Below are 26,418 nucleotides of genomic sequence, written 5' to 3'. Positions count from 1 at the left end.
TGTCTCTCCATGATGATAAGCTTACTGAGTGACCCGTGTGCTGACCCCAGGGATATGGTCTCTGTATGTCTCTCCACGATGATAAGCTTACTGAGTGACCCGTGTGCTGACCCCAGGGATATGGTCTCTGTATGTCTCTCCACGATGATAAGCTTACTGAGTGACCCGTGTGCTGACCCCAAGGATATGGTCTCTGTATGTCTCTCCATGATGATAAGCTTACTGAGTGACCCATGTGCTGACCCCAGGGATATGGTCTCTGTATGTCTCTCCATGATGATAAGCTTACTGAGTGACCCGTGTGCTGACCCCAGGGATATGGTCTCTGTATGTCTCTCCAAGATGATAAGCTTACTGAGTGACCTGTGTCCTGACCCCAGGGATATGGTCTCTGTATGTCTCTCCATGATGATAAGTTTACTGAGTGACCTATGTGCTGACCCCAGGGATATGGTCTCTGTATGTCTCTCCATGATGATAAGCTTACTGAGTGACCCGTGTGCTGACCCCAGGGATATGGTCTCTGTATGTCTCTCCACGATGATAAGCTTACTGAGTGACCCGTGTGCTGACCCCAAGGATATGGTCTCTGTATGTCTCTCCATGATGATAAGCTTACTGAGTGACCCATGTGCTGACCCCAGGGATATGGTCTCTGTATGTCTCTCCATGATGATAAGCTTACTGAGTGACCCGTGTGCTGACCCCAGGGATATGGTCTCTGTATGTCTCTCCAAGATGATAAGCTTACTGAGTGACCTGTGTCCTGACCCCAGGGATATGGTCTCTGTATGTCTCTCCACGATGATAAGCTTACTGAGTGACCCGTGTGCTGACCCCAGGGATATGGTCTCTGTATGTCTCTCCATGATGATAAGCTTACTGAGTGACCTGTGTCCTGACCCCAGGGATATGGTCTCTGTATGTCTCTCCATGATGATAAGCTTACTGAGTGACCCATGTGCTGACCCCAGGGATATGGTCTCTGTATGTCTCTCCATGATGATAAGCTTACTGAGTGACCTGTGTCCTGACCCCAGGGATATGGTCTCTGTATGTCTCTCCATGATGATAAGTTTACTGAGTGACCTGTGTGCTGACCCCAGGGATATGGTCTCTGTATGTCTCTCCATGATGATAAGTGATTTCTTACTGTACTGTTTTCAATCTTAATTTTCAGTTAAGAAACTGAACTGCTTCCCTGTCTTTTTGCTAAGATCAAGTGCAGATGAGAAAGCTGAGTGTCAGTGAAAGTAAGTAACTTGTCTAAGATTGATAGAAGGACAAGGGCTTCTTATATCTGGGAGCAGAACTCAAGATTTTTTTTTAAAAACTATTTTTCTTTATTATTGGATAGAGACAGAAATTCAGAGGCGATGAGGAGATAGAGAGGGAAAGAGACAAAGAGACCCTGCTTCACCACTTGTGAAGCTTTCCCCCTGCAGGTGGGGACCGGGGCCTTGAACCTGGGTCCTCCTCGCACACTATAATGTGTGCACTTAACCAGGTGCGCCACCACCTGGCTCCTAAAGATTTTATGTCCTTGAAAAGAAAGATTTTGGGGCCTGGTGGTGGCAAGTGGTGAAGCAGTGCTGCAGGTGTCTCTCTTTACATATCCCCTTTCCTCTCAATTTCTCGCTACCTCTATAAAATAAAGATAAAAAAATTTTTAAAAATTTCTTTGATAAATAACGGTCATGGGGCAGGCTGATGAGCGACAGTGGGCTTGTTGAGAAAAGGTTCTCAAGTTACCATAGGGGAGTTTTTGTCAGCTGTGGTCTGTTGAGTTTGTCTGGGATGTTGGCTAAGAACTTTCCCCTAAGAGTGTTGGAAGGGGGCGGGGGTAGACAGCATAATGGTTATGCAAAGAGACTCTCATGCCAGAGGTTACAGAAGTCCCCAGTTATATCCCCCCCCCCCCCCATAAGCCAGAGCAATGTAGTACTCTTGTAAAAAGTAAATAAAAGTATTGGAAGTAACAAGTTGAGTGTCTCCCTGACTTGAAAACACACTGCAGGCAAATGGAGCTCTTTGCAGTCAAACTGGTTTGAAGCCTAAGCCCCGCACCACCTGGGTAGTACTCGCGAGTAACCTTTCAGAATCTCGGTAGAGGGAGTCGTGCGGTGGCGCAGCGGGTGAAGCACACGTGGTGCAGAATCTCAGTAGGCATTCTGTGCTTTTCATTTCTCTTTAGGTATTTAAAGTTGACAAAAGCCGGCCTGTTCTTTTATTCAATGCTGAGCCCTTTCTCCTACCTAATGCTGTCTTTTAAACAGAATTCCTAAAGCTGATTATATTTATTATTTGGAGCTTGAAACAAAGTCTTCAAAAGTTAATGAGTATGCCTTTGGCCGTCTGTCAGCATGAGTGCTGCCGTGCTTGGCAAGACAGATGTGGTTCCTGCTGGCACACAGCACATTGCCAAGTCTAGACAGCAAGCAAGTCAACAACTGTACGGGACCCTGTTATCAAAAGAAAAGAGCAGGGACCTAGTAAAGGAGGCAGACAGCTGGCAGTGAGTGCTGGGAGGTGCACTCGGGAGGATGAATTGGGAGAAGCAGCAGCGGGGAGCAGGCAGGCCTGTCCCAGGGAGAGGCAGCCTCTTAGCTCCCAGCGCCTCACTTTGCTGCCTGGGTGAGGACCAGGTGAAGCCCTGACGGTGTGTGTGGCATGCAGAGCAAGGGCTCGCTGACTCTCGGGCGTGGGGAACTTGCTCTGGAGACATGAGCTTCTGTTCCTGGTCGGCTTGTCCATCCATCAGTGCACACGTAAGAGGAAGCGCCGGGCCGAGGGGAGACTCAGCTGGCTCGCACACGGCTGCTCCCTGCAGGTGTCGTAAGGTGACTGGCGCTGGGCTGGCTGTCCGGTGGGAGCCACTGGTGGGCTCGAACCACGAGAGTGTGGAGGGCCCTGGCTCTCCCTGTAGGAGTCTGGGCTCAGAACAAGGTGAGCCAGAAGCAGTGGGTCGTCTGCTGTCTTCTGTAGTTGTCTGTTTTCTGTTGGACGGAGGAGATGGGTTTTTAGCCTTTCCCCCTAATAGCAGGAAGAGGAAGCCAGATGCCCAGACATGACACCTCAGGCCTGCTGCACCCGTCTCTGCTGAGGCTCACAGGCCACTTCATGAAGTGGATCACTGGTTTTGGCTCTTGTGAGAGTGGTGTCAGCCCAGCTACAGGAAGGTTCGCGGCTTTCCTACAGAGCTTGTTAGGACCGGGCGGCTTTGTGTGTGCGTACATTATGGTTCCTCTTTGAAAACCCTCTGGAGATGTTTCTGAATGCACAGAAGCAAAGGCCTGCATGCTGAGTCCCAGGTAGTTATCACCGTTTTCCACATCTGCTAATCTTGCTCCAAGGTCGGTTCACCTTGAAGGTGTTGGTGGGTTCTCAGTCACAGTCTGAAGCCATGTGACAGACCTGGCCCTAGAGGAAAAACAAAACAAACAAACAAACAAACAAAAAGCAACCTGGATAATTGTAGGACTGCTGTTCTAATTTGAAGTTCAAAGCCTAAAATGAAGGATGGTTAGTACAACTGAAAACCTGAGATTTTAAATTAATTTACTTTTACTTTCCACTTAACCCAGGCACAGCCACAGTGGGCAGTGCAGCTGCAGGGTTCTGACGTCCACGGCCTCCATGCCGGCACGGGGCCAGTGCGAACACCGCTCCCGATGCAGGGCGTTCCCGAGAGGGGTCTGGTGCGCAGGCTCACGGCCTCTCTGTCAGAATAAGGCTTTGGCGGCTCTGGCCAGGGGAGGCTCACTTTGCTGATGTGCTGTGTCTCGGAGCCGAAGAGCTTGACATGGCTGAATCTCGAGTGTAAAGTCTGTGTGCGGCTTGTTGCATTGTGCAGTGTCTCTGAGAAGCAGAAAGGAGTCTGGGAAGCCAAGTTGGTAGGAGATGCCGCCAGCTGGTCTCATATAATGTTTGTTTGTTTGTTTGTTTGCCGAGGGTGGGAGGAAGATACTGGTTCCCTAGACCAACATCTCTGATAAATCGAGAGGAGGCATTTCACGCAAACCAGTGACATGTTTTCTGGGAGGCTTGTAGGTGTGGTGGCAGAAAAGTCTGCAGGAAAAGTGTGGAGCCAGGTGATGTGGAACTCACTGACGTGCTCACCGCTAAGCTGGCCGAGAGGCTCAGTGCAGGAGGGCCCCAGCTATCTCAGACTTACGTCCCCGTTCGCGACGCCAGAAGCCTTAACGGCACAGCCAAGTAAACGGGACCTGCTTGTAGGTAGGGCTGGCGTAGGACAGGGCAGTGTGAGTATTTTGGGCCCCTTATGAGCCCCCCACCCAGATTTATTCTCTGTGTCCTGATGGTGGAGGACTAGTGAAAACCACTTCGGTTGTGATGGGAGGGGAGGCTAGGGGCAGATTGTAGGACTCCGCCTGTCAGACTGAGGAAACCGACTTTCCTCAGAGACAGAGTTTAAAACAAACCCCTTGGCAGAAGTAGTAGGCCATGCAGTTGTGTTTCCAAGGTGATTTCTGTCCGAGGTGGACAGTGTGGTAAACTCCATCCATCCATCCGTCTGTCTGAGAGAGGACCAGAGCGCTGCTCTGCATGGTGGCAGAGACTGGCCCTGGACCCTCGTGCCAGAGAGCCTGGCGCTGTGCTCACTGTGCCTCCTGCTGGGCTTGCCTTGTGGGAGATTCTAACCTCCCTCGTGATTTAAAAAAAATTTTTAAATCTTTATTTATTGGATAGAGACAGCTAGAAATCAAGAGGGAAGGGGTTGATAGAGAAGGAGAGAGACGGAGTGATAACTGCAGCCCTGCTTCACCACTCGCAAAGCTTTCTCCTTGCAGGTGGGGACCAGGGGCTAGAACCCAGGTCCTTGCACACTGTAACATGTGCGCTCAACCAGGTGCGCCACCACCTGGCCCTCCCTCGTGATTTTATGTCTGGAAACAGGTAGAACAGGGTGAGGGGAGTGGTGGTGGTGCTGTTCGCATCTCATGAAGGCAGACGATGAGAAGCTGCCTGCCATGCGGGTGGTAGGGCGACCCTGTGTGGCAGGGCCTGTGAGCAGGGAGCTCAGATTTGGGGTGCCGCTCCCCAAGTGATTTCCCTTGGTCATTCCCGTCTCTGCCAAGCACTGCCTGCCTTGCACTACCGTTTCTTTTAAAGACATGGAGGTACTTGTCGCCCTAGTGTCGCTGGTGTTGAGAGCCTGCTGGAGGCGACCTCTTCAGCCTGCTGTGAGCCGGCCTCGGCCTCCCGCCCTCCAGAGTTGACCTGTGCCTGCCGGGCTGCCTGGGGAGAGCTGAGCTGCTTGCCCCGGCTCAGTGCGGAGGGAGGCAAGACAGAGCAGAAAATTAGTCCAGGTAGCAGGAGGCCCCAGGGCAGGCACTGCCTTTGCTGTAATTTCCCAGGGGAGGCTCCTCTCTGGGGGACATGCCGGTGGTATTCGATCCAGAAGGGGCAGGCTTATAGTAAAGCAGGAACATTAATTTTTCTTCTGAGGCTAAAACTCCCAGCAGAAATCACTGTTGACTGCTGTGAGGTGAAAACCAAACTCGTTTGGTGTGTTTGGCTTTTGTCTTCAGGTGTGACTGTGGTCAAGAAGGGTCTTGGCAGAAACTGAATAGCCCGAAGTGAGTTTCATTTCATGAGGTCTGGTTTGTGGTACAAAGGTCGTAAAACGCACTTTGAGTTTTTGATTAGCTGGTGGAGTTGTTTAGATAGTGACTGTAGTAAGTCACAGGGCCAGGGATTTGGTGGCAGCTGGTCCAGAGGTCCTCTCAAAGGACTCTAAAGAATTCATAACGCCAGGATGTTAATCTAAAAAAAAGGGGGGCCTGGGTGGTGGGGCAGTGGGTTAAGCGCATATGGCTCCAAGTCCAAGGACTGGTGTTCGAGCCCCGGCTCCCCATCTGTAGGTGGGTCGCGTCACAGGTGGTGAAGCAGGTCTGCAGGTGTCTGTCTTTCTCTCTGTCTCCCTCCTCTCGTGATAGCTCTCCGTCCTACCCAACAACAGTAAACAACAAGGGCAACAAAAGGGGAAAAATGGCCTCCAGGAGCAGAGGATTCGTAGTGCAGGCACCGAGCCCCAGCAATAACCCTGGAGGCAAAAAAAAAAAAGCTTTGTGTGTGTTTCTGTCTCCCACAATGCTTCCATCTTTCAGAAACTGCTATTTTAATGATTTCTGAAGCTCTATTTCTACTGTGGCCTGCCAGGAATTTTAGTCCTTCTGTGTCACCTGTCAGAGTGGGCACTTCCTGCTAAGCTCCACCCCCACAGGTGGCACCAGGGTGCCCTCACCCCTGTGGAGCACGCACAGAGCCGGGTGGGTGCTTTCGACGGCTAGTGTTGAGTGAGGGCCGCTTAGAGAAAGCGAGGGGGATAAGGCTGGTTTTAGCCGCCAGGCACATGACTCTGTTTGCAAGGGGAATAAGGCTGGTTTTAGCCACCAGGTGCCCAGGTTGGTGTGAGAGCCTCTGCTTCCTGCCTGAGCCGGGGCGTAGCACGGTGCAGGGCAGGTTCCCGTTCCGTCCTGTCGGTCCTTATCCTGCTAGTCTTCATGGGGCATCATTGCCGCCCTCAGCATGATGCCGTTGACAGCGGACACTGCCAGACACACAGTAAACCTGGAAACTGGCTTTGGAAACCCTGTAGTGGCTTCAGACCTGCCTCTTCAAGGCTTGGGGACAGGCTCACCACAGAGTCAGTGTGGAGTGTGACCCAGAGAGCCTTTGGGCATTCAACAAATGGCACAGGACAGCTCGGGACTGTCACTTGGCAGGTCCAGACTCTTGAATGAAAGTCACAATATTTATTTTAATGAAAGAGAGATACAGAAAGAAAGAGATAGAGAAAGACCAGAACCCTGCTCAGCTCTGGCTTAGGGTGGTGCTGGGGATTGAACCTGGGACCTTGAAGCCTCAGGCATGAGAGTCTTTTTACAGAATCATGATGCTATATCCCCAGCCCATGTGTATCTTTTAAATAAAACCCTCATCTACTTTGTCATTCCTTTTTTTAATATTACATTTAAAAATATTTTATTAGTGACTTGATAGTGATTTAGGGTGTAATTAGATAGGAGGGTGTAATTCTACAGCAGGCCACCACAGAGTTGTGTCCCACCCTCCAGCAGGGGCTGTGTAGTTCTTCCAAGGCCACAGATAGGGGTTGGCTGTGTGTGTGTGTGTGTGTGTGTGTGTGTGTGTGTGTGTGCGCGCGCGCATGCGCTTGCATACACATTTTCTCTCAAGTCCATGTGTTTCAGTTCTCTATATTACACATATGTGTGAAATCATTCAGTAGTCCTTCCTTCCTGCCTTCCTTCCTTCCTTCCTTCCTCCCTCCCTCCCTCCCTCTCTCCCTTCCTTCCTTCCTTCCTTTCTTCCTTCCTTCTTTCTTTTTCTCCTTCCCTAAGCATAGTCACTTCAATCCCATTCATTTTGTCCCAAAGGACACAATATAGCCTTTTTAACTGCAGAGTAGTACTCCATTGAGTATCTAACCAACAACAACAACTTCTTTGTATTTATAAGACTTAAAATGAGTGAGTTTTGTTCCATTGTTAAAGACTATTTTTCTCCCTTATTCTAAATATTTCTCATAGGGTTCCCCTCCCCCCATACTTTAAACTTAGTCAGGAAATGATAAGGCAGGGTGGGGGAGATAGCATACTGGTTATACAAAGGATCCTATACGTGAGGCTCCACAGTCCCAAATTCAGTCCCCTCAACCACCGTAAGCCAAAACTGAGCAGTGCTCTGATTAAAAAAGGGGGGGCATAGGGCCATTTTGGGCAAAGGTGGCTGGCTCATGTGGAAGCTGATGCCCATTTTTATTTATTTATTTGCTTCTAAGATTTAAGTCCCCACTGTCACTTCCTTTGTATGTCACAACTACACCTATTATACTTCCAGGTATGCTTTCTTTTCCCCTTCCTTCTCAGGTAAAGGAAATAGCACCTGACCTCAGGTGTTTTCCAAATTCCTTTCCTACCCCTGACGGGGCAAAAATAAAAAGCCCCTGGTCACAAAAGTTTGGGGTCTCAGTAGAACTGGGGTCTAGGGCCCTCTGGTCTTTCCCTACCACTTCACTCTCTGGAGCAGGAACCCAGGGTCTCTATGGGGAGCAGAAGGTGGGAGTCTGGCTTCTGTAACTGCTTCTCCCCTGGACATGGGTGTTGGCAGGTGGGTCCACACCCCCAGCCTGTTTCTCTTTTTCCCTAGTGGGGCAGGGCTCTGGGGAAGGTGGGGCTCCAGGACACACGTCTGCCCAGGGAAGTCAGGATGGCATCGCAGTAGCATCTGCAACTTGGTGGCTGAGAGGTGGTAAGATACAAAGCAGGACAGATTGTTTAATAAACAAGGACCAAAGAGCCAATGAGAATAGGGACTTTAGGGTGGAAAGGAGCTAAGATGACTATTTTAGGTATGTTCCTAGGAACCTAGGATTTTAGTAACCTTTGTTTCAGTTTAATAGCTAATATGAAAGAGAGCTAAAATTTTATCTGGGAGGATGGTGTCAGAGTGGGGAATGAAACTTGCTAGCTGGGTTAGGGTAGGGAGTGGCTCCCATACCTGAAAGAATACATAAATACAGTGAACTGTTGACCCCATCAGTCTGACCCAGGGCCCATGTATATTAATTTTTAGCACAGGAGCCTGTGTGACCTTTGGGTCCCTGTCAGTCCGAGCTCATTGTCAGAGCTCACAGCTGGGGTGGTCTAGGCTGCACACATTACAGGATCAGTCCTCCTCCAGCGGCAGAGTACAGTGACCTAGTCTCTCTTTGGAAAAGTGGAGCAGTCCTTACCATTGTTAGTTGGTAGTGAGGGTAAGGTCTTGGGCCAAATTAGAGCTAAATAATCCTTACCATTGTTAGTTGGTAGTGAGCGTAAGGTCTTAGGCCCACAGTAGAGCAAATGATATTTTTTTTCACTTGTTTTTGAGATAACCTTGGTTTACAAGACTGTGCATTAGAAATACAATTTTAGGAAGTGGGTGGAAGGTAGTGCAGTGGGTAAGCACACATGGTGCGAAGCGCAAGGACCAGCGCAAGGATCCCGGTTCGAGCTCCTGCCTCCCCACCTGCGGGGGGGTCACTTCATAAGTGGTGAAACAGGTCTGCAAGTGTCTTTCTCTCCCCCTCTCTGTTTCCCCTCCTCTCTCCATTTCTCTCTGTCCTACCCAACAACAACAATAGCAATGGCAATAATAACAACAACAACAAGGGCAACAAGATGGGAAAATGGCCTCCAGGAGCCGTGGATTTGTAGTGCAGGCACCGAGCCCCAACAGGGCAAAAGGGAATAAAAGGAAATACAATCTCACCTCTTTTCACCTCCTCAAAATCGGTTACTACACTGCATCCACTACCAAAGTACCATTGTACCTCCCACCAGAGTTCACTGGGTCCCTACCCTTGTAATCTACCCCCTGCCCCCAGTTCTGTAGGCCGAGTCCAAGGCTTTATCTTCCTGATTGCTCTCTGTGCTCTTTACAGGACCTCTCTTCATATTCCTTGGGTCTACCCCTTTTAGACGGATCCTCTTCCTCCTCCTCCTCCCTCCCCTTGGTATATTCTAAATTAACCTGTTGTTGACTTTTCTGTTAGGCCTGGTGACGCTTGTCTGCAGTTGGGAAGCAACCTCTGAGGTAGACGGGCTGGGTGCTGGTCTCTCTAAGCCTGTGACTCTAGATGGTGGCTCTTTCCTTTTCCTGGAATGTCTTGGGGTCTTAGCTGAGCAGAAAGCTTAGGCCTCTCCTGAGGCTGCAGGGCCCACAGCTGCCACCACCAGTCACTGACTCCTTTGTCCTTGGGCCTCATGTGGGTCCTATGACCAGCGTCTCTGCTCATCTAGGGTAGCACAGAGAAGTGACTGCTTTAGGAAGGCCCACAGGTCACCTGGCTGCTTGCCTGCCATGCCATGCACGTGACCCAGGCTCCAGCCCCCAGTGCAGCACTGGTGAGGCAGTGAAGCCCACCCAACAGCAACCAGGGGGATCTAGACTATTCCAGGACAGCCCTCTTAGCAGAACTTACTGAGATACTCACCTTCAGCTTTTGGCAGTGTAAGCCTCTTTCCCTCTCTGAATGTCTTCACCGTTGCTCTGAGTGGGGCATCTGACCCTGAAAAGGGCTAGCGAGAAAGGTCTTGGACCGAGGTTCACTCTGGGCCCTACCTGCAGAAGGAAGGTTCACGAGCGGTGAACTAGGGCTGCGGATCTGTCTGTCTCCCGCCAATTTCTGTCCATCTCTGTCAACAGGAAAAAAGGAAGGTCTTGTCTTGTCACTTAGGAGGCTCTGTGGCAGCACATTCACATGGAGGAGGGCATGTGACCTGGAGGCCCTGCACAGGAGACCGGTCTCCGAGCCGGTGAGGTCGCCTCACGAGCTTGTAATGCAAGCTGTCGGTGATTACAGAACCTACCGTGAAATCCATCTAAAATTCATGAGGACTCAGCACTGTGGACGTTAAGTATAGGGGACACCATCCCATTCACTTCCCATTTTCTGAAGGTGGGTTATTTCTTGCCGTAATTTTCACTTCCGACGCCTTGACTTTGCTCTGCTCTGTGCCTGTGCTGCCCTCCCTCCACTCCAGTCAGTTCAGGGTCCTTGACACAAGCTATCTTAGTGGGCAGTGCGTGTCCAGTCTTTTCTTTTGTGAACTGATAGAAGAGAAAGGTTCAGTGTATTTAAAGCAAAAAAAAAAAAAAAAAAAAAAAAGCAGAGAACAAAAAAGTTAAAAGTAAAAGCTAAATGAATAGAATATGCTTGCTTTTTTCCTGACTTTACTATTATTATTATTTTTAAAGGGGACATTGTTCAGTAGTTCATTGTGTGTGTCAGCAGTTGCAGGTCTCGAGTATGTGTGTGTGCCATGGCCAATGGGTAATGTATTTTTGAGGCTAAAATCTTTACTGTGTTGGTGCCAGTCCTGAGTCAATAGAAAGGTTTATATGTGTTTTTATGTGACTTGAGAAGGAAATAACTATTCCACTTAAATAGATTTCAGTTAGGATAACGGCTTTGAGATAGCTTGCAGTTGTACATTTTCTAGGTTCTTAGAATTGTCACATTATAGCAAGTAGAGTGAGAAATTATTTGCAGTTTTCTCAGCATATTGTAATTTTTCCTGTACATCTAGTTACTCTGGAAATAATAGTGTAAAGGTGTAGAGGTCCCTAGATATTTTCCAAGTAGAAGAGGATGTCTTGATCCAGAGGCGAGAGAACTGTAACCAGGTGGCAAGATGAGAGCGGTCCCTGGACTCTCCACCGCGTCTCTGCCACACTGTAGGCGCCAAGAGCCTGTGTGTGAAGCCCTGGCAGTGAGTGGCTGGGGTGGGAGTGCCATTCTCCGTGTAGCTGCGTCACTTTCCCCTCTGTCTTTTAGAAGCAGGGTGTGGGATCACAACAGGTAGGTCGGTGAAGTTCATGTAACTTGCATGATATTTAAATTTCCAGGTTGGGAAAAGCTCATAGAAAAGAGTTTGTAATAAATAAGTAAGTAAGTAAATAAATAAATAAATAAAACAAGGGCAACGAAAGAGAATAAATATTTTTAAAAAGTCAAGCATGTACAGTCAAACATGTCCAAAATGGAAAAAAAATCTAAAAATATGAAAATGTGTATGTATTGGATTTTTATTTGTTTTCAGTTTCTTGAGTGCTGCTCGGCTCAGGCATATGGTGGTCCAGGGGGGCTGAACCTGGGACTTCAGAGCCTCAGGCTTGCTGTCTCCCCCACTTACAGGTAGCGGTTCTTAAAGGTCAGTCAAAAAAAAAAAAATTGAAGTACCTAGCCCACTGTTTGCTGAGGGAGTCAGAGAACAATGTGAACAGAGGTCCCAGGGCCTGGTTCTAACGCAGCGATTCTCAGGTGAAGGAGAAACAGGTCTCAGGGAAATTTCTGTGGCGATGTAGTCTGAGTCACGGACTGAAGAGCTGACGACTTAGCATATATGTGTGTATATATTTGCCTCTGGGGTTGTTGCTGGGGCTCAGTGCCTGCAGTACACATCTGCTCTTGGAGGCCACTTTTCCCCTTTTGTTGCCCTTTTTATTTATGGTTGTTATTACTGTCGTTGTTGGGTAGGACAGAGAGAAATGGAGAGAGGAGGGGAAGGCAGAGGGGGAGAGAAAGACAGACACCTGCAGACCTGCTTCACCGCCTGTGAAGAGACCCCCCCCCCCACAGGTGGGGAGCCAGGGGCTCGAACCAGAATCCTTAATGCCCGTCCTTGTGCTTCGTGCCATGTATGTTTAACCCACTGTGCTACCACCCAGCCCCCTCCATACATCTTTATATTTCTTAGGAAGCTGGATAGAATAATGTGTTTCTGAGAAAAAAGTAGTAACTTAAAATAGTAGCTTATTAGGAGTCGGCCGGTAGCGCAGCAGGTTAAGCGCACGAGGCACCAAGCGCAAGGACCAGCGAAAAGATCCCGGTTCAAGCCCCCGGCTCCCCAGCTGCAGGGGAGTCACTTCACAGGCGGTGAAGCAGGTCTGCAGGTGTCTGTCTTTCTGTCCCCCTCTCTGTCTTCCCCTCTTCTCTCCATTTCTCTCTGTCCTACCCAACAACAATGACATCAATAACAGCAACAATAATAACTACAACAATAAAACAACCAGGGCAACAAAAGGGAATATATATATATATATATATATATATATATATATATATTTATTTATTAGCTTATTATAAAGTGTCAACACCTACAGTGGGAAAAATGCCAATTTCCAAAAGCTAATTCAAGAGTCAACATCCTAAATAATGCCCTTGCTGTTTCCTCTGGGGTTGTCAGTGAGGTCCCCACAATGTGAGAGAGCACACCTCTGAAAAGGAGTGCAGTGGTTAGTACTTGGGCTCCCAGGAATTTTCCCCGGAAAGAAAGAGTTTGACCCCAAATAGTTTTCAACTTGATAGGAGCCTTGCTCACCAAAAGTCGCTTCAAGGGATTTTGATTTTCTGAAGTAATGCAAAGGATAAAGTTCCACCTCTCTTTTAAAATTTTGTTTTAACTTGTTTGGGACGTAAGGCCTTTGAGCTTTTGAACTTGCCTTGTAGCTTTCTATCCTTGGAAGAATAAGTGGTTTTGGAGAACAGTTTTGCAAGTCAGGGATGGCTGGAAACATGCGGGAGCCATTTGATCAGAAAACAAACATTTGCTTTTCCAGTTACAGATTTACATTTGATCCAAGTTTATAAGAAATTATAGCTAAAATTTGTAAAAGAAAGGGGGGCATTATATATATATACACATACATAGATATGCCTAAGGGAGACTTTTAAAAAAATATTTATTTATTCCCTTTTGTTGCCCTTGTTGTGTTATTGTTGTAGTTATTATTGTTGCTGTTATTGATATCGTCGGTGTTGGGTAGGACAGAGAGAAATGGGGAGAGGAGGGGAAGACAGAGAGGGGGAGAAAAAGACAGACACCTGCAGATCTGCTTCACTGCCTGTGAAGCGACTCCCCTGCAGGTGGCGAGCCGGGGGCTTGAACCCGGATCCTTACGGTGGTCCTTGTGCTTTGCGCCACTTGCGCTTGACCCACTGTGCTACCGCCCGACTCCCGAGAGACTTTTTTTTAAAAGAAGTCAAAGCAAAGGATTAGAATCATAATAATCTCTTAAAAAATAGGGGTTTTAAAAAATAATTTTAAAAACCATTTAATTTAGCTATTATGAGAAAAGAGGGAGAAATAATTAGAGCACTGCTCAGCTCTGACATATGGTGGTGCTGGGATTTGAACCTATAACCTCTGAGGCCTCAGACATGCAAGTTAATGCTCTTAGCAGGTGAGCTATCTCTGCAGCAAAAAGTTAAGGGGTGTGTGTGTGTGTGTGTGTGTGTGTGAGATTATGGACACCCTCACTCACGAGTGTGTGTGTGTGTGTGTGTGTGTATTATGGACACCCTTACTCCCAAGTGTGTGTGTGCGTGTGTGTGTGTGATTATGGACACCCTCACTCCCGAGTGTGTGTGTGTGTGTGTGTGTGTGTATATTATGGATACCCTCACTCCCGAGTGAGTGTGTGTGTGTGTGTGTGTGTGTGTGTGTGTGTGTGTATGTGTGTGTTATGGACACCCTCACTCCCGAGTGTGTGTGTGTGATTATGGACACCCTCACTCCCGAGTGTGTGTGTGTGTATTATGGATACCCTCACTCCCGAGTGTGTGTGTGTGTGTGTGTGTGTGTGTGTGTGTGTGATTATGGACACCCTCACTCCCGAATGTGTGTGTGTGTGTGTGTGTGTGTGTTTGTGTGAGTGTGTGTGTGTGTATTATGGATACCCTCACTCCTGAGTGTGTGTGTGTGTGTGTGTGTGTGTGTGTGTGTGTGTGTGTGTGTGTGTGTGATTATGGACACCCTCACTCCCGAGTGTGTGTGTGTGTGAGATTATGGACACCCTCACTCCCGAGTGTGTGTGTGTGTGTTTGTGTGAGTGTGTGTGTGTGTGTGTATTATGGACACCCTCACTCCCGAGTGTGTGTGTGTGTATTATGGATACCCTCACTCCCGAGTGAGTGTGTGTGTGTGTATATGTGTGTGTATGTGTGTGTTATGGACACCCTCACTCCCGAGTGTGTGTGTGTGTGTGTGATTATGGACACCCTCACTCCCGAGTGTGTGTGTGTGTATTATGGATACCCTCACTCCCGAGTGTGTGTGTGTGTGTGTGTGTGTGTGTGTGTGATTATGGACACCCTCACTCCCGAGTGTGTGTGTGTGTGTTTGTGTGAGTGTGTGTGTGTGTATTATGGACACCCTCACTCCCGAGTGTGTGTGTGTGTGTGTGTGTGTGTGTGTGTGTGTGTGTGATTATGGACACCCTCTCTCCCGAGTGTGTGTGTGTGTGTGTGTGTGTGTGATTATGGACACCCTCTCTCCCGAGTGTGTGCGTTGTATGGCTCAGGGTAGAAGTCTCGTGTGTGTATGTATGTGTGTGTGTGTGTGTTCGTTCACCTGTCCAGCCGCCAGGCTTACTGCTGGGGACTTTGTACTTCCACAGCGCTACCATTGCCAATAACCTTCACCTCCCCGTCCTCCCCCCAGGCCTTCCTCTTCCCTTCAGAGAGGGTGAGAGAAAGAGAGAAGGGGGGAGCACTGCCTATGATGCCTCCTCTGCCGGTGGGTGGACCTGGGGCTTGAGCCTGGGTCCTTGTGCATGGTAGTAGGTACTCCACACACCTGGCAAGCCACCACCCAGACCCCAGCACCACGATTCTTGAGGCTATTAAGGATGTGACTCCTGGATTGCAAGAGATTGCAGAAAAGACACCTTCACAGTGACCTCCCCGCGGAGGCTCGGCACCAAGGAAGCAGCGGCTTCCTCCCGCTCCTGGCAGCTGACGCTGGTAGAGGGAGGCGCCTGGGCCTGCTCGGTTGTCCTGCTGCACGTGCAGCAGTGGGGTGGGTGTGCAGCTCCTTTCCCCCGATGCTGAGGGCTGGGCCCACTGTGGAGTGGGTGTGCAGCTCCTTTCCCCTGATGCTGAGAGCTGGGCCCACTGTGGAGTGGGTGTGCAGCTCCTTTCCCCTGATGCTGAGAGCTGGGCCCACTGTGGAGTGGGTGTGCAGCTCCTTTCCCCTGATGCTGAGAGCTGGGCCCACTGTGGGGTGGGTGTGCAGCTCCTTTCCCCTGATGCTGAGAGCTGGGCCCACTGTGGGGTGGGTGTGCAGCTCCTTCCCCCTGATGCTGAGAGCTGGGCCCACTGTGGGGTGGGTGTGCAGCTCCTTTCCCCTGATGCTGAGAGCTGGGCCCACTGTGGGGTGGGTGTGCAGCTCCTTCCCCCGATGCTGAGGGCTGGACCCACTGTGGGGTGGGTGTGCAGCTCCTTTCCCCTGATGCTGAGGGCTGGACCCACTGTGGGGTGGGTGTGCAGCTCCTTTCCCCCGATGCTGAGAGCTGGGCCCACTGTGGGGTGGGTGTGCAGCTCCTTCCCCCCGATGCTGAGGGCTGGACCCACTGTGGGGTGGGTGTGCAGCTCCTTCCCCCCGATGCTGAGGGCTGGACCCACTGTGGGGTGGGTGTGCAGCTCCTTTCCCCTGATGCTGAGAGCTGGACCCACTGTGGGGTGGGTGTGCAGCTCCTTCCCCCCGATGCTGAGGGCTGGACCCACTGTGGGGTGGGTGTGCAGCTCCTTCCCCCCGATGCTGAGGGCTGGACCCACTGTGGGGTGGGTGTGCAGCTCCTTCCCCCCGATGCTCAGAGCTGGACCCACTGTGGGGTGGGTGTGCAGCTCCTTCCCCCTGATGCTGAGAGCTGGACCCACTGTGGGGTGGGTGTGCAGCTCCTTCCCCCTGATGCTGAGGGCTGGACCCACTGTGGAGTGGGTGTGCAGCTCCTTCCCCCCGATGCTGAGAGCTGGACCCACTGTGGGGTGGGTGTGTAGCTCCTTCCCCTGATGCTGAGGGCTGAACCCACTGTGGGGTGGGTGTGCAGCTCCTTCCCCCTGATGCTGAGGGCTGGACCCACTGTGGGGTGGGTGTGCAGCTCCTTCCCCCTGATGCTGAGGGCTGGACCCACTGTGGGGTGGGTGTGCAGCTCCTTCCCCTGATGCTGAGAGCTGGGCCCACTGTGGGGTGGGTGTGCAGCTCCTTCCCCCCGATGCTGAGGGCTGGACCCACTGTGGGGTGGGTGTGCAGCTCCTTCCCCCTGATGCTGAGGGCTGAACCCACTGTGGGGTGGGTGTGCAGCTCCTTCCCCTGATGCTGAGAGCTGGACCCACTGTGGGGTGGGTGTGCAGCTCCTTCCCCCTGATGCTGAGGGCTGATCCCACTGTGGGGTGGGTGTGCAGCTCCTTCCCCTGATGCTGAGAGCTGAACCCACTGTGGGGTGGGTGTGCAGCTCCTTCCCCCCGATGCTGAGGGCTGGACCCACTGTGGGGTGGGTGTGCAGCTCCTTCCCCCTGATGCTGAGGGCTGGACCCACTGTGGGGTGGGTGTGAAGCTCCTTTGAGGCTAGTCAGAAGTTGCCTGTGTGCCCTCTTCCAGTCTCTGGACAAAGGACACTTTGCCGTGTTCTCCCTGCTGCCTTTCCCAGGTGGCCGTGCAAGTCCCGGAAGCAGTCCCCTGGCTGTGTGACGCGGTCCTGCAAGGGCGCTTTGAGTGTCTTGGGATGGGGAGGCCCAGTACCTTTTGTGCTTTTCCAGGGTATTTCCCATGTGAGTCAGAGCAGATTCGTGTCCTGAACTGGTGTGGAAAGTGGAGTTTAGACTCTAGGAGTCTGATGGAGCAGATGCATGGTCTGTGTCTGGGCTCAACCTCTGGGCCTGTGACTTCGCACTCTCTAAATTGTCTTTTTCTGGAATAAGGACAGATTCCTGGCAGTAGCTCAAGTCAGAAGGTGTTTTTCTGTTGAATAATTCTAGAGTGAGGCCAGTGAACAGTGACACACTGGTTTGTCTTTGCCGTGTGTAACCCACCTTTGAGTTTGGCTCTGTCACGCCCAAGGAAGAAGCTTCAGTGCTGTGTGGTCTCGGGATCTCTCTTTTTCTCTTTCTGCCTCTTCCACTACCTCTCTTTCTCTCTGTCTCCTCTCCCTCTCTAGCTCTATAAAAAAAGAAAGAAAGAGAAAGGAGAGCAAGAAAGTAAACCTGTTACAGCGGCTCTCTGTAGCAGACGGCAGGCACAGTGTGGGCTGCACAGGGCGCGTGGTTCTAAATTCCGGACAAGTAACTTGGTGCTCAGCTGGTCTTGGTGGAGGGGCCACAGTGTGACTCCTGTGGGTGCAAAGGCTGCAGGCAGTCAGCTGGGAGACTGGCGTCGGGGTCCTGGCTGGGCTCGGCTGAGGCATCACTGATTATCTTCAGGGAGGTTGCAGGATTCTGACAAGACAGAAGGGAGAGGAAGTGATGTTGTATTGCAGGAAGCAGCATGAACGGGGTGGGAAGGAGGATGGTTTTCGCATAAGCGGATGGATCCTCCGGCCCATGGGGATGCGGGGCACACTCTGGAGATCGAGTGACTCGGGAGAAAAGCTGGGTGCTGAGGGCTGGCGCCATGGCCAGCCCCGACAGCCAAGGAAATCAGATGAGATTCAAGAACACAGAGTTTTGAACAAAAGGATAACATGATGAAAATAGTATTTGTAGAGGGCTGGTCTGACAGCAGCATGCCACGTGGGCTGGAAACTGGGGGTGCAGTCAGAGAGAAGTGTAAAATGATGAAGAGCACACGAATGAGTGTGGGGTGGTCGAGGCGCACAGGACTGAGGAGTAGAAGCATGGGCTGCATTTAGAATCGGGCCTGGATGGAGCTCGTCTGGGCGGGGCGGGAAGATGGGAGAGCATGGGCAGAAGCATCCTCAGTCACAGAATGAGAACAGTGAGCGGCGACTCTGACCGCTTTGCAGAGAAGGAGGACCACCCTCGGCAGAGCTCCGATGGCAGGCCCGACCCGGAGTCCCGTCAGCGAGGGATCTCACTAGGAAACCAGTGTGGCGGTGCCTGACAGTGCCATGGCCTAGGTCTGCGTGGTGCACACACTTGCCGGGCAGAGACTGAGCACCTCCTTCTCTTATGCCACCTCCCCCCCCCGCAGCTGGGGTGGAAGCCTTGTCTGCTAGAGGTGGCGGGGAATGCCACAGCGGAGAGACAGCAGTGCCAGTGAGTTAGACAGCCTGGGACGGATGGTTGGTTCATCTGAAAACTAGACCTACCTTTCTTTTCCCCTGTTCTCATGTGACTCGGGCAGAGGAGGAGAAAGATGCCTTCTGGGAGTAGTCATGGGGTTGCGTCCCCGAGAAGACTTCACTCAGTGGCGTAGAAGTGAGGGTTGAGGTGGTGGGAAGGGACTCAGAGGTGGTGTGACTGGGATCCACAGGAAGCCGTGCTTAGCTGTTGTTTGTTCCAAGTAAGAATGAGGGAAGCCCCTCGAGGTGGAGAGCCTGGCGGAGACTGCACCCTCACCACCGCAGAGCCCCCCAGCCTGAGCGGGCTCCTTTACCATCCTCAGTGGTGGAGAGGATGGGGTTGCTTAGAGAAAGCCAGGTTCGTGGTTAGGGAGACAGTTATGCAAGCAGACAGACTCTCAGGCCCTAGGCCCTGAGGTCCCAGGTTCAGTCCCCTGCACACCACCATAAGCTAGAGCTGAGCAGTGCTCTGGAAAAAATAAGAAAGAAAGCAAGCCAGATGGATGCAGTTCTGTCTCCACAGCTTGTGTAGGTGTTGGTGGTCGGCATCTACTTGTCTGTGGACTGGGCAAGCTGTCCTCCTGTGCCCAACGAGTCTGAGGTAGTTCTGCCGCTGGGCTAACTAGCACATGTCCGGAAGGTCCAGAAGTACTTGCTACTGTGAGGTGATCTGTTGCAGTTTTACCAGAAAAAATTTGGCTGAGTGGCCTTAGGCACACTAGTCAGTGCAAGTGAACTCGTTTCCTCTGCTGACTTGAGTAGTTGCCAGGAATGTCTTCGGTGCGAAACAGAAAATAAGGCTCTCGGAGCAGGCAGCAGCACAGCGGGTTAAGCACACATGGCATGAAGCGCAAGGACTGGCGTGAGGAAAATAAGGCTCTCGGTAAATTCGGTTCCATGAAAGTTGTATCATAGAAACACAGCATTAAAGAATTTAGAGCTCTCTGTAAAGTTCTCTGGAGACAATGGCAGAGGGTCCCTGAGTTTACAGCTGGAGAGCCCAAGACGGGGAGGTGTGGTGAGCTCCACATGGCCACTGGAGGGCCCTGGTCCTCCTGCTTCTGTGTCCTCATGGCTTCACGCAGTAGGTGTTTCGGGCCGATTCTGCTGCCGGCTGAGCCGTTGTTTAACTTGCAAGAGGTCACGTCACTGGCCTACTCTAGCTGAGCCTGTCGCTGTCCGATCCACAGTGGGTCAGCCGGGTGGGAATGCTACCTTACAGGACTTGGAGGCAAGCCCTCACTCACTCCCAGGGAACCCCGCGTCTGAGCAGTGCTAAGCAGGACGTGTGCCCTGATGTGGGGAGTGTGAGTCTGGGAACCCAACAGCTAATGGGAAAGGAGTTCTGAGCGCCCAATAATGGCCACCGAAGTCTGAGCGCCTTGGGAGGACAGCCCTGGCTGACGGTCACGGCTTTTCCTCTTAAACAAAGCCAAAGCTGGAGCTGGTTCATAATCTCAGTGTCTGTTGATTCTGTTTGTGAGGTGGAGTATTAGCAGAATGAATGGCAGCAGTGCTCAGCTGCTTCACTGAATTTAAACGAGCCAGGGGACAGCTATTAAGATGGACTTATGGCTCCCTTCTGTCCATCTGTCCGTCCGTCCATCCATCACAGCTTCCTATTAAAGCTGGCTTTTGACAAGTTCAGTGTCTCCGCAGCATACTGATGGAGAAGTGGCATCTTAAGGTTTCTCCTTCCCTAACCCCCACACCCCTTCTCCCTCTTTTTTTCTTTTTAACAAAATCAACTCTATTTGAGAAAATCCACAGGTGTTAAGACAACCTCTTCCACACAGTACACTTGTGCTTTTCTCTGTGGAGAGAAGTTTTTGAATTAAAGCTGCTGTCTAACACAACCATGTTAGCACAAAGTGCTCAGACCTCACGTGGCTTATGAGATCAGGCTAGATGGGGGCCATCACTCCGCTCTTTCTTTGACAGTGCTGAATAGAATACTGTGTGAGTGCTGGTCGGCTGGGCCCATTATCAGGGACTCCCAGCTCTTCTTGAGAGCATGAAGGTCTGTATGAAGCATAGTATTTTTGTTGTTGTTGTTTGTTTTTGTTTGCCTCCAGGGTTATCGCTGGGGCTCAGAGCCTGCACTATGAATACACTGCTCCTGGAGGCCATTTTCTCCCCCAATTTTTGGTGCCCTTGTTGTTGCCATTGCTGCAGTTGTCGCTGGATAGGACAGAGAGAAATGGAGAGAGGAGAGGAAGACAGAGAGGGGGAGAGAAAGACAGACACCTGCAGACCTGCTTCACTGCCTGTGAAGCGACCCCCCTGCAGGTGGGGAACCGGGGGCTCGAACCAGGACCCGTACGCTGGTCATTGAGTTTCACACCATGTGTGCTTAACCTGCTGTGCTACCACGTGGCCCCCTGGAATAATTTTTTAAGTTGGCATAGTAAGTAGCTCAAAGCAGTCTTTATTTCATTTTAAAGTTCTGAAGGATGAAATTTAAAGACTAGTGGCATATGGTTCCAGGAATTGAACCTGAAACCACTGGAAGTCACAGCCTGAGTCCTGGAGAGAGACATTAGCAGTGGTGAGCCAGACTGCCTGCACCACCTGGACCCCAGCTCCCCGTGGGCCCAGCTAGCGAGTGCCGTGATGGCTGGCACAGGCCCTGAGATAGTTTGTTAGTGGGCCCCTTTAGCCCACAGGTCAGGGAACTTGACCGTGCACAAGAGGTGTGGGCAGCTGAACCCTGTGGGCCTCAGCCGGGCCCCTTATTCCCTGGGGCCTCCTGTGGCTGCTATTTTTGGCCTTTGGACCTGAACTGTGCCTGATTCTATCTGAAGATTCCCAGGCTCCCACCCTCAGCTCCAGACTGGACTGTCCACACTTGTCTTGTGCCCCAGAGCACTGGCCCAGCCCCTACACACAGCCCCGCTGTCTGTCAGGCAGCTCAGGCAGATCCTCCTTTGTTACTAGAATAGTTGAGATAACACTTATTCTTTAGCCTGAGGGTTACCAAATGCCAAACTTTTTCTAATTGCCTCTATAATTTTCTCTTAAAATTACCCTTATAAAGCTAGGTGGAGTGAAATGGAAACTGCGTGTTCCACTTGGTATTTTTCTTCTTTCTAAGCCCCAAACTTGTTGGCTTATAGATGACAGGGAAGGAGTGTCCCAGACCTCAGGCTGTGTCTCTGGATGACTGCCAGCTCCTGGATTTTAATTGTTTATCTGGCTGATGCTGATCATTCTCTCTTCCTGGATCCATGGGGATAGGAGAGCCTGCGGGCGGGTTGGGGGTCATAAAAGAAGCCTGGGAAAAATTCTGTTGGAAAAGCTTTTGTGAAAGTAGTTTCTCTCCACTACTGACACTGAAAATGTGTGGTCAGATTTGTCCTTGTTATGATGGGGTCGTCAAATTGTGACAAATCGTGTTTCTAGTGACCCAGGATCACCGACCGTCTCCTTCCTCCTCTGACGCCCCGGCTTTACTGTGGTGGTATCAGTGCCAGTGTTATAAACTTAAGTATAAAACCTCTTCAAATCAAAACAAGTAATTGTATTGATTGTCTGTGGGAGCTTACTTGTGTAAGTGTCCTATGTTGGGTCGTAAACACATCTAAGCGTCTGTAAGCATGAACATTATGTCTTCACTTTAGAGAGGACTCTGATTCCCCATTTTTTTATATTTTATTTATTTTAATGAGAAAGATACAGAGGGAAAGACACACATACACACACAGAGGGGGGGGATAGGGGGGGTAAAGCACTTCTTAACTCTGGCTTATGGTGGTGATAGGAATTGAACCTGGGACCTCAGAGCCTCAGGCTTGAATTTTTTCTTTTTGCCTCCAGGGTTATTGATGGGGCTTGGTGCCTGCACCACAAATCCACTGCTCCTGGAGGCTATTTTTTCCCCTTTTTGTTGCCCTTGTTGTTTTATTGTTGTTGTGATTATTATTATTGTTATTGTTGATGACATTGTTGTTGGATAGGACAGAGAAATGGAGAGAGGCGGAGGAGACAGGGCAGAGGGGGGAGAGAAAGACAGACACCTGCAGACCTGCTTCACCGCTTGTGAAGCGACTCCCCTGCAGGTGGGGAGCCGGGGGCTCGAACCGGGATCCTTACACCATGTGCCATGTTTCGTGCCATGTGCGCTTAACCTGCTGCACTACCGCCCTACTCCCTCTTACCCTCCATTTTGCAGATGAAGATTATGAAGCTCAGAAAGGTCTTGCTTTGTTCCAGATTCCATAGAACCACCTGGAAAAGCAGCCAATTCCAGAGGTCCTTTCTCCTTCCCTCTGATCTTCTCTTGTACTGGAAGTAGCTCCCTGCTCCCTGCTCCCTGACACCGTCCTGTGGCCTGCAGGAAGAAGACGGACTCATCTAAGAAGACACAGCACACCCAGGCTTATTTTCACCCCCCCCCCCCCCCGTCCTTTCCATCTTGCAACAATCTATAGCTTAGTTTAAAAGGCCATGACTCCAGGGGTCCCAGGTTCAGTCTCTGGCACCGCCACGAGCCAGAGCTGAACAGGCCTTTGGCTGCAACAACAAATTGGATGAAAAACCATGTGGGTGTCCCACCTCCTGTGCTGATCTTTTTAGGATGCTTAAAGCCTACTTTGTTTTTTTAAAAAAATATTTTATTGATTTATTATTGAACAGAGACAGAGAAATTGAGAGGGTATGGAGATATAGGGAGGGAGAGAGACAGACACCTGCAGCCCTGCTTCACCACTTGTGAAGCTTCCTCCCTGCAGGTGGGGACCAGGGACTTGAACCTGGGTCCCTGCATACTGCAATGTGTGCACTTAACCATGTGCGCCACCACCTGGCCCCGAAGCCTATTTCTTAAGTCTAGTCTAGTTCTTTTGACAGTCAGTTTCCAGATCGTGGTGTTAATTTCCATCTTGCAGGCAGGGCCTGTCGTGAAGTCTGGTGCTTAGTAAACGGGCCGTGGGCGAGTGGGAAGGTAATGCACTAGGAGAGATGTCCCAGGATGGTCTCGGCCAGCTTTCCAGGTGTCTGTCACTTGTCTGCCTGACTTCTAAACTCCAGGAGGGCAGGCAGAACGCGTAACTCCATGGCGCTGACCTTTCGTAAAGCTCTTGCTTGGCGGTGGGCTTACGACATCCATGGTTCATTTTCCTGCTACTTGACTGGGGTTCAGGTGAAGCGGTGCTTCCTTGATCCTGAAGCCTCACACCGTGGCCGTGCCCTCACGGCCGCCTGTGTGCTCTGGCCTCTGTGGGGAGGAAAGAGGCCAGGAGGCCCTTAGCTGCTGGTTTCGGATCTCCCATTCAGGCCCAGATGCTGCACTAGCTCTTGGCAGTGGCACGCAGTATGAGGGCTGGGGGAAGGTGTCAGTCAAGTGACTGTTAGGCTTGCTGTGACGACAGCAGTAGAAGCAACAGCCTTCCTGGGCCGGCTTTTTATAGCTAGGAAACTGGTGGGATCTTTGTTCTGAGATTCCTGAAATTGTCAGGTGCATTTTATTCTGCTGGACATCTGAAGGGATGCTGGCCATATCTGCCGTGCAGGTGCTCAAAGCCCTGGACTATAGAATCCCTGCTAGGGGTGACTTGGGGATGGAGCCCGGGACAGCCCCGCCTCAGCTGCCGAGGTCGACTGTGCGCAGCCACACAGCCCTGTGTGTAGCTTGCTCCTCAGGCAGTGCCTGGCAGGGACACCTGACGAGAATCAAACCGTTACAGCTGCTCCGCTGGAGGGCAGTGAAGGCGCAGTCGGCCTCAAGAAGGCGGCTTCATCTGTGCTCTTGTCTCAGCAGGACAGCAGCCTGTGCCTTCTGACTGGTGGTGTTGTTATTTTCACAGAGCCTGAGCCCTTGTGACGTTGGCAATGACAAGTCTGAACGGTCGCCATGCCGAAGAAACCACCGACATGCCAAAACCGCCAGCCCCCAGAGTGCACGTGCAGAGGTCCGCGTCCCGAGACACTATTGCCATTCACTTCTCGGCATCCGGCGAGGAGGAGGAGGAGGAGGAGGAGGGGCTGAAGGATTACCTTGAGGAGGGGCTCAATGACCAAAGCATTGTGACGGGGCTGGAAGCCAAGGAAGACCTTTATTTTGAACCCCCAGATGGCCGTGACCATGCGGGCCCTGTCACCCAGCCCATCCTGGCAGACGGCCTGCCGGTGTCTCCTGCCATTTTGCCCGTCTCCGAGAACACTGTAAAGCTGCTGGAGTCGCCTCCTCCGGCAGCACAAGTATTAAGTACAGTGCCACTGGCTCTGTCCCCGGGGTCATCTTCATCGGGGCCCTTAGCTAGCTCTCCCAGTGTGTCGTCTCTTTCTGAGCAGAAAACCAGTTCCTCCTCTCCACTGTCCTCCCCGTCCAAGTCTCCCGTCCTCTCATCCAGTGCCTCGTCCTCCGCCCTCTCCGGCGCAAAGCCCTTCATGAGCCTTGTGAAGTCCCTGTCAACCGAGGTGGAGCCAAAAGAATCCCCACACCCTCCAAGGCACAGACACTTGATGAAGACGCTGGTCAAGTCTCTGTCCACAGACACCGCAAGGCAGGAGGCAGACACTGTGTCCTACAAGCCACCCGACTCCAAGCTGAATCTGCACCTGTTCAAGCAGTTCACACAGCCGCGGAACACAGGTGGCGATTCCAAAACTGCACCCTCTTCCCCCCTGACTTCTCCCTCGGACACACGCTCCTTTTTCAAAGTGCCCGAAATGGAGGCTAAGATTGAAGACACTAAGCGACGCCTTTCTGAAGTCATATACGAGCCGTTTCAGCTCCTTAGTAAGATCATGGGGGAAGAAAGCGGCAGCCACCGGCCCAAAGCCTTATCTTCAAGTGCTTCCGAGCTCTGCAACCTGTCGGGCTTGAATGGTCACTTGGACAGCAGCAACTACAGCATCAAGGAAGAGGACTGTGACTCTGAGGGCGACGGCTCTGGCAGCGAGCTCAGCCTGCCCCGGAGCGACCACCCAAAGTCCACGGAAGAGCCCCCCAGAGAGGTGGAAGGGAAGAGCTCCCAGGCGAGCAGTGGCAAGGATTTGGGCCTGAAGACGAGCTCTCTGGTTCTTGAGAAGTGCTCCTTGTCTGCCTTAGTGAGCAAAGAAGATGAAGAGTTCTGTGAGCTGTACACCGAGGACTTTGATCTGGAAGCAGAGGGGGAGAGTAAAGCGGACAAGCTCCCGGGCGTGGCCCTCAAGCCAGAGGTGCCGGCAGACGCCCGCGAGGCTCTCGACAGCGATGACGAGACGGACCCGGCCGGGCAGCACCCGGAGTTGCCCGTGAGGACGCTGGGCCTCTTCATCGTGTGCGTGTACGCGTACCTCATCCTGCCCCTGCCCCATTATGTCAGCGGGCTCCTCCTGGGGATCGGCCTCGGCTTCATGACTGCGGTCTGCATGATCTGGCTCTTCACACCACCAAGTGCTCAGAGATACCACCGGCTGCGTAAAAACCCACAACACTGGAGCTGCAGGCCTCTGGCTATCAAGGAACCCGAAATACTGAAGGTAGGCCTCCCCGCCACTGCTGACCTGAGACACTAAGGTAGGCCTCCCCGCCACTGCTGACCCGAGACACTAAGGTAGGCCTCCCCGCCACTGCTGACCTGAGACACTAAGGTAGGCCTCCCCGCCACTGCTGACCTGAGACACTAAGGTAGGTCTCCCCGCCACTGCTGACCTGAGACACTAAGGTAGGTCTCCCCGCCACTGCTGACCTGAGACACTAAGGTAGGCCTCCCCGCCACTGCTGACCTGAGACACTAAGGTAGGCCTCCCCGCCACTGCTGACCTGAGACACTAAGGTAGGTCTCCCCGCCACTGCTGACCTGAGACACTAAGGTAGGCCTCCCC

General features: G+C 51.5%; 1 protein-coding gene across 8 annotated transcripts in view; it reads left to right on the top strand.

The window, feature by feature from the left end:
* TEX2 (testis expressed 2) overlaps window positions 1–26,418 on the top strand; it is a 109,507-nt gene that overhangs the window by 18,204 nt on the left and 64,885 nt on the right. For 6 of the 8 annotated variants that reach the window (XM_060202557.1, XM_016190242.2, XM_060202561.1 and 3 more), the window contains exon 2: window positions 24,414–26,073. In XM_060202557.1, the coding sequence (XP_060058540.1) occupies window positions 24,439–26,073 (1,635 nt within the window). In that variant the 5' untranslated portion in view covers window positions 24,414–24,438. Of the gene's footprint in view, window positions 1–1,232; window positions 1,254–19,637; window positions 19,694–24,413; window positions 26,074–26,418 lie in introns of those variants that run through there. The other 2 variants (XM_060202560.1, XM_060202559.1) reach the window with 2 other exon arrangements.

This window comes from Erinaceus europaeus, chromosome 12, assembly GCF_950295315.1.
Source record: "Erinaceus europaeus chromosome 12, mEriEur2.1, whole genome shotgun sequence".
NCBI lineage: Eukaryota > Metazoa > Chordata > Mammalia > Eulipotyphla > Erinaceidae > Erinaceus > Erinaceus europaeus.
The sequence above is the reverse complement of the archived record's forward strand: the minus strand, read 5'-3'. Positions and strand labels throughout refer to the sequence as shown.